Here is a 13,545-nt window from a genome sequence, read left to right on the forward strand (position 1 = left end):
CATGGCAAGTTACCTATATAGGCCTACAGAAGACGCACCGTTTGCACATGCTCAAAAACATTATGGTTGTCAAAATCATATGGTATTTTTATTCGTAGTGGTAAAAACAAATATGGACTGGCGGCGGTGCTTCAGATATTAACGTTACTGGTCATTCTGTGTTTCTAACGATAATGAGATCCGATCAAGAACACGCTAAAAAGTAACTTATATGTACACTTTTTTTTTTATCTATTTACCAACATTAATACTAGTCAAAGACGACTTCTCTTTCTGCTCACGTCTCGACAGCAGCTCGGTGTCTAACACACTGTAACGTTATAGCTAGCAAAAATATGCGTATTTTTTACAGTCTATGGTGCCAGTGCGTGTGGCTCCTGATTACTAATCAAGTTGTCTTAGTTTGTCAAAATAGCCTGTAATCAATACGCGGTCGGTGAGCGCAAACGAAACAAGCCTAATTTTTACATGAAAGAAAGAACAAATCAGGGTATACTTACTATAAAAATCCATCTGTAGTCGTTCAAATAAGAGCTCCTTCGTCTTTTTCCTCGCATCAGCAACTCGTGTCGTGATCTCGTCTTCTCGTGCAGAAAATGGCGATGGCGCGTCTGCTTCAAATTGGTTCAAATAGTACGTCATCATGACGTAAAGTTTCTGGCACATGCGCATTACACAGAAAGTTGATAGAACCCATGTTTTGTTGTTATATGAACACGTTATTTAAAGTTTTCCATTTCCCTTCAAGTTGAGGTTGTCATAACTCATCCTATTGTGTAGTGAGACACTGCAAGTTGACAGGACATGATTTTACTACTACAACTTCACTATCCAGCTAGAGTCATCATCAATCACCCCATCAAAGTCGGTGAGAAATCTTGGAGTAACGTTTGATGACCAGCTGACCTTCACAGATCACATTTCAAAGACAGCTCGATCATGCAGGTTTGCACTGCACAACATCAGAAAGATCAGGCCTTTCCTAACTGAGCATGCAACACAACTTCTCGTCCAGGCCCTGGTCATTTCTAGGCTTGACTACTGTAATGCTCTTCTGGCCGAACTTCCAGCATGTGCAACTAAACCTCTACAGATGATCCAAAATGCTGCAGCCCGTCTTGTCTTCAACGAGCCAAAGAGGGCCCACGTCACTCCTCTGTTCAGCTCACTGCACTGGCTACCTCTCGCTGCTCGCATCAAGTTCAAGGCATTGACGCTTGCTTACAGATCTATCACAGGCTCAGCTCCCTCCTACTTTCACTCACTCCTACGAGTCTACATCCCTGCCAGAAGCCTACGATCGGCCAACGAGCGACGTCTCGTGGTTCCATCCCAGAAAGCCACAAAATCACTTTCCAGAACATTCTCATTCACAGTTCCATGCTGGTGGAACGCTCTCCCCACCCTGATCCGGAATGCAGAATCCCTGACAACCTTCAAAAAACATCTGAAAACCCATCTCTTCCGGGAGCACTTAACCTCATAAAAAAAAAAAAAAAAAAAAAAAAAAAAAAAAAAACACCTCCCCTTTCCCTCTAAACCTCACTTATCGGGCTTATGCTACTCTGAATAATGCCTGAACTTTGTATCTTGAGCACTTCTTGCGCTGCTTTTTGTTTTTTGCCTCTTCATGATGACTCGCTTAATCTAGTCCTACTTTGTAAGTCGCTTTGGATAAAAGCGTCTGCTAAATGACTAAATGTAGTCCACCTGACTAAAACTCAGAATCACTTTTTACAGTGTGCAGTGAATAATGGAGTATTGCCACCGCAAACCAGCAACTGTATACAATCTAACCCTTAAACATTACATCTGTACCTCTTTTAACATGATTGCCCACAATTACTTTACTGCTTATTAAAGTACACTCACTGAAACCGTAAAAGTAAAGATTACATATTTAAACCTTTAGTATTAAAAAATCTTCAATAAAGTTGTTGCCTACTACAGGTGTTGCCGGAGTCTTGATCTTTGAACTTCTTTTCCCTTTTCCACACTTTAAAAAGAGGGAGAAGTTGGACCAGTAGGCTAATTTCTTTGCTTCCTTCTAAAGTGATTTAAACATATTCTTCTATATTGATGTATCAAAGAGATTAAAAATTCTGCAGAAGATTCTAGTTTGAGTTGGTATTTATTTTTCTATATATTCCAACTACAAAAACACTACTTCAGCGAACAATCATTAGCCAAATGTGTATATAAAATGTTTAGTTATAAAATATATTGGCTACATAAATCTAATAAAAACTCTAGGTAACACTTTTTACATTTTACAGAGTCATTGTTGCACATCACATGTAGTTCATACAAAAATAATTCTACAGTTAAAACTGCTTAAAATGTGGATTTCGTTGAAGTGCTATACTTCTACTATAATGGGATAATGTCCACTTTAACGCACCGTCTGGTTGCAGAGAAACAGCGCCGCGAATTGTGCAGAAAATGCAATAGGCCGCTCTTTGTGTAATGTGCCAATTCATACAAAAAGAATTCTACAGTAAAAACTGCTTAAAATTTGGATTTCGTTAGAGTAGTAGCTCTACTATAACGGGATACTGTCCAATTTAACGCACCCTCCGAGGCTGCTGTGAAATAGCACCGCGAATTGTGCAGAAAATGCAATAGGCAGCAGTGGCGGTTCTAGACCACAGTAACTGGGGGGGGGGGGCCAGGCAGGGGCCACTTGTGCTTTTAGGGGGCACACCTTTAACATTCATCTTAACCTATTTTCAGTATTATTTCAAGTCATTTTTCACCATGTCATGTATGACTGCAATCTCTAGAAAAAGCTAATAAATTATATTAGCTATAATAAAACAATTTCAATTCAAATGAATGTTTTATTATGTTTAATTGTAGTGTGATATAATGATCAAACACATTTTTAGCATCTAAGCACATCTTGGCACTTTTTTACACCTGGGGTGGGCGATATGGCAATAATATCATATCACGATTTTTTTTTCAGGAAAATCACGATTTTATCCCGATTCTTTTTTCATGTTGGTTTTACTATTTTGCAACTGACTGAGTGACTGAGCATTACAGCCAAACTAATTTCCCTATTTTAAAAACAAAGCCTTATAGGTAACAAAATATAAAATAAAAAAGAATGGCAGACATTTAGGCCAAAGTGGCGAAGATAAAAATCTTTGTCATTATTTTCTTTGTTATTAAAAATTAAGAACAGAGATACATATTACACATACACAACTTAATATACAAATGAAATAAACTGCTTTATTTTTTCAGCTATAGGTGTATTTAACAGTATGAGAAAGTAATTAAATGAACAAATATGAAAATAAAACACAACAGACTTAAAGTTCTCAGTCAAGAGCAGTGAATGATTTCCTCTGTGTGTTTTGTTGTTTTATTAACATTAAAGGGATAGTTCTCCCCCAAAAAAGTCATAATTTACTCTCTTAAGTTGTTTTAAACTCGAATAAGTTTCTTTCTTCAGTTGAAAATAAACGTTATTTGAAAGAATGTGAGTAACCACAACAGTTGATGTACCCCTGTGACTTCCATAGTATTTTTTTTCCCTACTATGTATGGAAGTCAATGGGGACCAGCAACTGTTTGGTTTTGGGTGAACTATCTCTTTAAGGACAAGCGGCAGCATGTTTATTATTAGGGCTACTGTCTCTTTAAGAACTGCACGCGACGCGTCTAATATACACGCATATGACAAGCAGATTTTAATTAATTTTCTCTGTTTGCTTTCACTTTAGACATAACCAACTTTGTTTATGTAAACAATGTCTGTATTTGACAGTATTAGCGCAATATAAGACTCAAAAGATAACTTAGTCCAGTAACAGGCTTTTAGTGCATGTACGCGTTGAGTGTACGCGCTCAGTAAAGCGCATAGTCAGGTCCGAATCTTCAAGATTGTGTAACCCTGTAGGCATTTTTGAGGAAAAGTTGTTATACCACATTTTTAGAAAGTTCAATGTCTCCTGAATAAGGATCCACCGTATAACATTGAAATAAGAGTCCCATTTTCTTGTAATTGTTATCGAAACAATAGGTGCATTATTCACAGCCGAAACACTACAGGTGGATAGGGTAACATTTTTAAGTTACAGATATCACCATAAAACCTTTTTCAGTTTTTCACTTACATAGAGACAGACATTTTTTGTATTACAAGTTTTCTGAAATGTCATGTTTACATATGCAAATGAGGCATACCAGTATATATATATATAATTCGAGGGGCTGGCATACCAGTACGTGGTTCTCCCTTTCGGGCTAGCCCTGTCTCCTCGCGTCTTCACGAAGGTTGTCGAGGCAGCCCATGTTCCTCTTCGGGAACACGGGGTTCGCATCCTGCACTATCTCGACGACTGGCTGATCCTAGCTCGAGACAAGGTTTGCGAACACAGGGACCTAGTGCTCCGGCACCTAGCTCGTCTGGGCCTTCGGGTCAACTGGGAGAAGAGCAAACTCTGCTCCGTGCAGAGGATCTCTTTTCTCAGTATGGAAATGGACTCGGTCGCCATGTGTGCGCAGCTTACGAGCGAGCGCGCGCAGTCACTACTGACTTGCCTTCGTCAGTTCGAGGGCAAGAGTGCGGTTCCACTGAAACTATTTCAGAGGCTCCTGGGGCATATGGCATCCGCAGCCGCAGTAACGCCGCTCGGTTTGCTTCATATGAGACCGCTTCAGCTTTGGCTTCGCGATCGAGTCCCGAGGTGGGCATGGCAACACGGCACGCTCTGAGTCCCAGTGACTTCGACCTGCCGTCAGACCTTCACCCCGTGGACGAACCTCAGTTTTCTACGGGCTGGAGTGCCCATAGAATGAGTTTCCCGGCATGTTGTTGAATCAACAGATGCCTCCACAATGGGCTGGGGCGCCATGTGCAATGGACATGCTGCCGCGGGCTCCTGGACAAGACCCCAGCGTCTTTGGCATGTCAATTGCCTCGAGTTGCAGGCTGTACGTCTCGCCCTGCACCGCTTCTGTGCGTTGCTCAGGGGTCAGCACGTATTAGTCCGATCAGACAATACCACGACAGTAGCGTACATCAACCGACAAGGTGGTCTGCACTCCCGCCGTATGTCGCAACTCGCCCACAACCTCCTCATATGGAGTCAGAAGCGTCTGAGGTAGCTTCGAGCCATTTATATCCCAGGAGACCTGAACCGTGCAGCCGATCTGTCTCGGTTTCGGCCTCTCGCTGGAGAATGGAGACTCCATCCCCAGTCGGTTCAGCTGATTTGGGATCAGTTCGGGGACGCACAGGTAGATTTGTTTGCCTCCCACAACTCGTCCCACTGCGACCTGTTTTATTCTCTGACCGAGGGCACGCTCAGCAAGGATGCACTGGTGCACAGCTGGCCGCGGGGCCTATGCAAGTATGCGTTTCCCCCAGTGAGCCTTCTTGCGCAGACTTTGCGCAAGATCAGAGAGGACGAGGAGCAGGTCATTTTGGTGGTGGCTACCATCACTTCCGCTAAAGCGTCGTCCACGAGACATGCCTATGCGTTGAAGTGGAACCTCTTTGTCAACTGGTGTTCTTCTAAACTTCAAGAACCCACGAAAGGCCCGATCAGTGTCGTGCTTTCCTTACTGCAAGAAGGTTTGGAGCGAAGGCTGTCTCCCTCCACCCTGAAAGTGTATGTTGCCGCCATTGCCGCACATCACAACGCAGTTGAAGGTAAGTCCATTGGAAAGCATGACCTGATCATCAGGTTCCTGAGAGGAGCGAGGAGACTGAATCCTACTCGCCCTCCTCTCGTTCCCTCTTGGGACCTCTCAGTGGTTTTAACTGCCCTGCAGCGTGCTCCCTTTGAGCCTCTGCAATCAGTGGAGCTTAAGTTACTGTCAATGAAGACAGCGCTCCTGGTTGCATTGGCCTCCATCAAGAGGGTAGGGGACCTGCAGGCATTTTCGGTTGACGAAGCGTGCCTGGAATTAGGACCGGCTAACTCTCACGTGATCCTGAGAACCCGGCCTGGATATGTGCCCAAGGTTCCCACCACACCTTTTCGAGACCATGTGGTGAACCTGAAAGCGCTGCCCTCGGAGGAGGCAGACCCAGCCTTGGCACTGTTCTGTCCAGTACGCGCCCTCCGTGCTTACGTAGACAGAACGCAGTGTTTCAGGACTTCAGACCAGCTCTTTGTCTGTCATGGTGGGAAGCTGAAGGGAAAGGCTCTCTCCAAGCAAAGGTTGTCTCACTGGATAGTGGACGCCATTGCTTTGGCTTACCAGCAGCAAGGTCGACCATGCCCCCTTGGTGTGACGGCCCACTCCATCCGGAGTGTGGCATCCTCTTGGGCTCTAGCGCATGGCGCCTCGCTAACAGACATCTGTAGAGCTGCAGGCTGGGCGACACCTAACACGTTTGCGAGATTTTACAATCTCCGAGTGGAGCCAGTTTCTTCTCATGTACTCGCTTCAACTAGCCGTTATTAGATTCTGCTCAGGTGTCTTCGCTTGCTCGCCATTCCACTCCACGGACGGGATACGTGCGATATTCTCCTCAGGTGAGCCTCTCCGCAGGCCCTGAGTTCCTCCAGCACTGTTGACATCAACGCCAGAGTTATGCCACCGGCAGCTTTCACGCTTGGCTAGGTGCCTCCATGTGCATGGTTCCCCCTCTGGGCGACCCCCACGTGTGTATTCCACTGTAAGCCTCTCTGAGCATGTGTCTTTCCCACGGCAAGCCACCTTGCCACCCCTGGGGTTGAAATATTCCACCTGCGGCTGGACACCCCAGTGATTCTCCATATGCAGCCCCCTGGGGTCATGTGTATTCCAAGTCCCCCTCTTCGCGCTGGGCATAATTGCATATTTCTTGAGATATGCTTCCCAGTGTACATTGGTACATTGGCATAATTCCAGCAGCCATTAAAAACTGTCCCTTTCATGTTAATGTTGTTTTTTCATTGTTTACATGTTTAAATATTCTGAGAATGCATAGTTTAGTTCTAATGTTTAATGTTTAAACTGCAATAAATGCATTAAAACGTTTTTTTTTGGCAGCCATTTTGTTTTTATTGTTTATGCCAAAACAGTGATGTTTACAACTTGTTATACGGCAGAAATGGATTCAGCACCTAAAAATCATATAGAAACAACACTTGAAGTACTTTTCCTCAAAAATGCCTACTGCATCTTATCCAGGGCTATTTATCTATTGTGGGACTCGACTAGCATGTTTGAACAGCGCATCAGCAGCGAATGTCATGTTTAACCGGCAAGGCTTTAAAGCACATGCAAATAATGAACTTTTGTGAACTGCAGTGTTCCGTTCCTCTGCGTTAACATTTGATGTGAATATACGTCGTGCTGCAGTGTAGTCTAGATGAAGGCGCCGCAACTGAATAAATGCGCAGTTGTTTGGTGTGATTTTACGATTCCAAATTTAGGGGGGCCAGAGGGGGGGCCAAGCTTGTTGACACGGGGGCACTGGCCCCCCCGGCCCCCCCCCCCCCCCCGGGCCCCCCCCCGGGCCCCCCCCCCCCCCCTAGAACCGCCACTGATAGGCAGCTCTTTGTGCATTGTGTAATGTGCCAAGTTCCAAAATTAATGCAAAAATAATTCTACAGTAAAAACTTATTCAAATTTGGATTTCGTTAGAGTAGTAGCTCTGCTATAATGGGATTTTTTTCTCCTTTTTTCTGCACCCGATTTCATTTTTGCGGCCAAATTTCCATGTCCAGGGAAGAAAACGATTTTACACGGTTGGTTGATTGTTAAACCGCGGCGACACCGGCGAGTAGGCCTAGGCCTACCATCTGTAGTTAGGGGGCCCTCTAGTGGCGGCGGGGCCCTAAGCAGCCGCTTAGTTCGCTTATAGGGAGAGCCGGTGTTCTGTCGATCTGTCCTACCTTGTCAGATTTTCCTACCGTAGCGCAAAATTACAGCCATATCTATCGGTTCATCCTACCTCGTCGTAAAATCCTACTGCGCGTTTCTGCTTCGCGTCTGTGACTACATATAATAATTCAGTGTAACTTTGCCGAAGGCTCTGAGGACGACGTCTAAGCTGATCAGAGTGCGCGTCGAGCGTACAGCCTGCCAGGATACATCTAAATTGGGGCTGTGACAGTGTTTCTCTACGGGTGGACTGAGGATGGGGGATAGCCTTATAGTGACGAAGGTCTATGTGTGTCACCCTTATATTTGTACATTATTAGGAGCGTTTTTTTTTTTTTTTTTTTTTTTTTGCATTTTCTGCTTTGTTTGTGTTGAATTGATTTTCTGTTTGTTGAATTGATTTCTTTTGTTTGTGATTTTGGATATGTGTTTGTCCAGAAATAGGGGAATGACCCGTTATCGCCCGCTACTGTGCTGATTACGGTCCACGAGCATCAGCTGGTTGGCTGGTATCGCTATTGAGAGAGATAGGCCTTTATGGCCAGGTGTGATTATAGGTTTCATTGACAGAATTTTATGTGGAAAGTGTATGTGTTTTTTTGTGTTTTTGTTTATTGTTATATTATTGACTGTTCTTGTCTTCTCCCTTCAGAATCTGGGGTACCCGTGGTTCCTGAAGTCTTCTGGGTGTGGTGGTGGTTTGACTGACAGTCTGCAGTGTTCACAACGGGTGGAGTGTTGTGAGAGAGCACGAGTGGTTGCTGTGTTGATCTGATAGTCAGGACAAATCCCCCAGGTTCTGAAGTGGTAGGCGTGTGTGTGTGTGTGTGTGTGTGTGTGCGTTTGTGTGATGTTTGACCTGACTCTCTGACTCTTTGATCTGACTCTACGATTTATTACTTGTGTTGTATTTTATTAAATGTTGTTTTTTGAATAAACCGTTTTGTACTATCACTGTTGTCTGTTATCTGACTCAGCCACTACGTATCTGCGTGCTTTGTGTACCTGAACAATCTGTGGGTTCCCGGACCATTGGCGTAGTCGGACTTAAACCTAAAATTGCAAACTGCCACATATCTTATCTATCTTATCTATCTTATCTATCGCCACTGTTTAAACCTGCACTGAAACCATTCAAGCCACTGCTACCAAAGACTGTATCGCTAATAGCTCAACATTAGCACTCAAGCCGCCGGCCGCTAATAGCTCGTAAACTGCACTTTTGACGAAGTTTCTGGCTGTTTCTATTCAGCTATTTACAATAAAAGGATGCACGCTGTAGGCTATGTGTAACTGTGAGGGAACTAAGAGACGATTCTGATCACCCTATTCTTTTCGACTTTACCATTCACTGTTAGAGCTTTGGAGCCCTGGGGCTCAAAAATAATTGGCATTTGAAATTAATTTATTAAATCTCTTGATTATGATTAGACTATAAAGGCATAATTTAGGTAGTTATGCACCCAGGGATTGTGTGTGTGTGTGTGTGTGTGTGTGTGTGTGGGGGGGGGGGTGCGTGTGCGTGTGTGTGGGTCATACAATACTACAGTCACATAGATTATTTAATGAATAATGTCTATGTAGATTTTTATTCTACTCTTTAATCCTATAAATATAAATATTTTAGAAAATGTTTAGACATATTAAAAAACATTTGACCTTGAATTAAACATTTTTTTTTTACCTCTGCTTCCAAACCATCATGGAACTTCTTAAGTGACTTGGAACACTACAGCTCTGCACACCACACAAATAGTGCTACTAATGCGGAGACCAAAGAAGTCTTGATTTATAAATCAAGCATCATGTTAGTTCAGGGAGGTCACATCAGTTATGCTTGCATCAGTTCACCCATGATTTGACAAGTACCTTGTTACAATGATCCTTTAAATTCACTCTATTCAGATGATAATGCTAGCTGCATTTAGACTCCCACCTCCATCTTCAGCTACAACTTAGCTGATGGATGTCAGTGATTCTAGGCTAGTGATGTAATCTTGTTTACCTCTTCTGTGTATTGTTATTTGTATTAAGCCATTTTTTCTGTCTTACAATTGTGTGCAACTATCAAATATGTGAACTACTGTAGCATGTTTTATTTTAGCAGATGGGTAAAATATTGCTGATCTCCTCGCCTTGTCCAGGCATGGCTTCATCATGTTTCATTCAATTTGACCCAGAACAAAATTGTACAAACAAACATAACTGTTGCCATGTATAAATAAACTATTGATGAAAGTTGGCCTGATTGAATTAATTTCAAACCGAATTTGAGCTAATAGCAAGATATTTTAATAAGCATAAAAATCCACAGTACACACAATTATTACACATAACTATTTTGTATTTCTGCATTTAACTACTGTATGACATAAGTTTATATAAGTACTATCAACATTTCTAGTACATCGTCCACCTCTTGGGTTTACGTTTTCAATTTTCACAAATTTCTCAAATAGGATTGCCTGTAAAGGATACATGTCATGCTGCCTTGGAACACAAAAAAAGATACTAGGCAGTATCTGACAACGTCAGTCATCATTCACTTTCATTTCATCCTTTTGTTGTTGTTGTTGTTGTTGTTGTTGTTGTTGTTTTTTGTTGTTTTTTGCTCATACAATGAAATTGGAATGTGTCAGAGGCAATCATTCTGCCTGACATCTCCCTCAGTGTTTAAAAACAGATTTGGAACAACCTGAGGTTGAGTAAATGATTATAATTTTTTTAATGTTTGGTTGAACTCTCTCTTCATTATTAGGTTAATGTTGATCACTAAATTGTATCTGTCATTCTTGCACCTGAACACCTAAATACATATGACATATTCTGTAATAGCGGTATTTGTGTATTTGTTAACCCCCCTCCTCCCTACATTCATGAATGACAATCTGTAAAAATGTCCATCAGAGAGGATGCTGGCTGAAATATTCGAAGAGTTAAGATGTGTTTAACTGATATTTTAAACCAGCGGTAAAATAAAGCATAGACAATAGGATTCAGACCTGAGTTTATATGAATGGTCCATAGTAGTAATGTCATTGTAGTGGATGTAATTGTTGTGGGTTTTGTTAGAGAACAGATATAGAATGGAATCCAGCAAAGCAGATAAGCCGTCACAATGATTCCTAATGTCAGAGCAGCTTTAGTCTCAGATTTCCTCTTAACTGAAACTTCCATTACACATTTTACACCATTCATTTGAGAGTTAATAACCTTCACTTGCTGATGTGCAACATAAAATATCCTCAAATATGCAGTGATTATGACAGTACATGGAAATAAGAAGGAAAATATCAAATCAGTGAATCTCCAAGCCGGAGTAATCAAAACAATACACTGGCCATAACACATTGTTTTGTCTGAGATGTTAAAATATCCATTACTAATTACAAACCAAATAATGTAAAATGAACAGCAAAACCAGCAGAGACAGATGCTTATTAAGGTTTTAGTTATGGTTATTTTCTGTGGGTACTGTAAAGAGTAACACACAGCCACATAACGATCAACAGCAATTAAAACTAAATTACTAAGAGATGTAGAAAGGAGCAACTTAACAATAATTACAAACAGTCCACAGTAAGTGTCTCCAAAGTACCAACATGTCTCAATTTGCTTGATGCCCTCTACGGGTACCACAATAAGTCCAATAAGCAGGTCGGCCACAGCCAGAGAGAGAATAAGCAGGTTGGTTGGAGTGTGAAGCTTCTTGAAGTGAGAGATGGAGATGATCACCAGCAGGTTCAGAAACACAGTCCATGCTGACAGCAATAATACAAAAATGTAAATGATATTATGTTCAAAACTGGAGCGTTTTCCCTTGATACATGATGAGTTGATGGCAGGAAAGCAGTATTGAGTCTCATGATCCTCTGTCTCATAGGCCATGAGTGAGTCTCCTCCTGTTAGGAGTTTGTTCTGCTCTCCTTTCTGTCCTTTCATTTATACAGTGTCTAGCTCAGGCTGGCCCACCCATTTTCACCCACTCTGATACTGCATAATGAAAAAACTATTATGGTTATGTGTTCTTACAAACTATTTTAACTCAAACGTTCTGGGAAAAAGTTTTTAGATAAACCTGAAAGCTGTTGGAAGCTTATTAGTGATGGTGACGTTGAATTTGTGGGACTGTGGTGTAGCTCGTTTAGAGCCTACCTTTAACTTTTTTTCTTCTGGCAACTGCATTTGGCTTCAAAATTCATAAATGTTTTGGATGAATTTGATGACCCCCACCCCCACCATCCCCACCATCATTCCTATTAGATTAACAGTGTTGTAAAACGTATCATGAAAATTAAATAATAAAATTCTCATAAATATAATAATTAACAAACTATAAATAATAGTGATTTAACAATCATAACTCAATTTTGTAATGCGCTGCACACAGTCAAGCAAGCTTTAATTTTTCGCTCGCTGAGAACGGTTTAAAAAGAAGAGAACAAGCTAAAGATATTTCTTTAATTAGTGTTTAAGGACATTCCCTGACATAAAGAAAAATGAACATAGCTAAAGTGCGTTGATTCAGTAAGGGATCTTGTCAAATTACCATTGAATTATTGAAAGTGAATGCAATCACAGAGGTGATAATCAGAGGTGGGTAGTAACGAAGTACATTTACTTCGTTACATTAACTTGAGTATTTTTTTGGAAAAATTTTACTTTTAAGAGTAGATTTGAATGTGGGTACTTTTTACTTTTACTCGAGTACATTTCTAATGAAAAAACTGTAGGCTACTTTTACTTCGTTACGTTGGGCGACGTTCCTCTCGTTACTTTATTTTAATGCAATATGTGTTGTTAAATGCGTAAGTGCGATGTATCTTTTTTCTGGGCTTGAGCGATGCTCAATTCACAAATGAATCACTCTTTTGAATCGATTCTGTTCAAAGACTTCATCAAACAAGTTGGCAGATCTGTCTAAATCGGTTCGCGAATCAGTTTGAATGATCTGTTCAGTTCCTGCACGCACTGAATCGTCTGAAGCGATTTCAATTCACACTCGACTCGGAGTCGTAACAGGAAGATTTAAGGACATCAAGAGCGTTGGATGAAGTGGCCGTGGACCTACAGTACAGTCAGTGAGAGCAAATCTGCAAATGCATCATATTTTTGCCAGCGATGAAGATCTTTATTAGTTGAACATCTTCGTAAGCTGTCTGTGAATGAATGATAGGGCTTATTCGATCTACGTCATGAATGTTCGCGGCGGCCATTTTGTTGACACAGTAACCACGGCAACTATCAGTCTGTCAATTGAGAAGCAAAGCGTCGTCGGTATTATCGCTGTATTTATTTATTTTTTACCGGCGCGATGGTGTGTTGTGTAATACACGGCTGTTCTAACAGCAGTAATAAGAACCCAGGAGTGAGTTTTCATGCAATTCCAACTGTAAGAAAATTTGAAGGGAAGGAGACAGAGGAGTTAAGCCAGCGCAGGAGAGAATTGTGGCTAGCTAGAATAAATAGGCTAAACTTTCAGCCAACTGCCCACAGCAAAGTCTGTTCTCATCATTTTGCCACAGGTAATGTTAGGGATATACCGTAAAACTTCAAATAATAGCCGAGTCCCAAATAGACGCCTGTCTCTTTTAAACGCCCGGTGTGACGACAGGTTTGGGTAAATAAACGCCGGTCTCAAATAGAGGCCTGGTCTGTTTTTTTGTTTCGGTTTGTATTTAATCTTATAAAACCTGTCAGATCATCTTT

General features: G+C 41.7%; 1 protein-coding gene across 1 annotated transcript; it reads right to left on the reverse strand.

Annotated features, from left to right (window-relative positions):
- Positions 1-10,710: 10,710 nt before the first annotated feature.
- On the reverse strand, positions 10,711-11,778 carry LOC307152216 (trace amine-associated receptor 13c-like; the record flags this gene model as incomplete). Its single annotated transcript, XM_079860648.1, has 1 exon — positions 10,711-11,778. The coding sequence occupies one exon, from the start codon at positions 11,776-11,778 to the stop codon at positions 10,711-10,713; it is 1,068 nt and encodes a 355-aa protein (XP_079716774.1).
- Positions 11,779-13,545: the final 1,767 nt, after the last annotated feature.

Source organism: Squalius cephalus (genome assembly GCF_949319135.1).
Source record: "Squalius cephalus genome assembly, chromosome: 24".
Classification (NCBI taxonomy): domain Eukaryota; kingdom Metazoa; phylum Chordata; class Actinopteri; order Cypriniformes; family Leuciscidae; genus Squalius; species Squalius cephalus.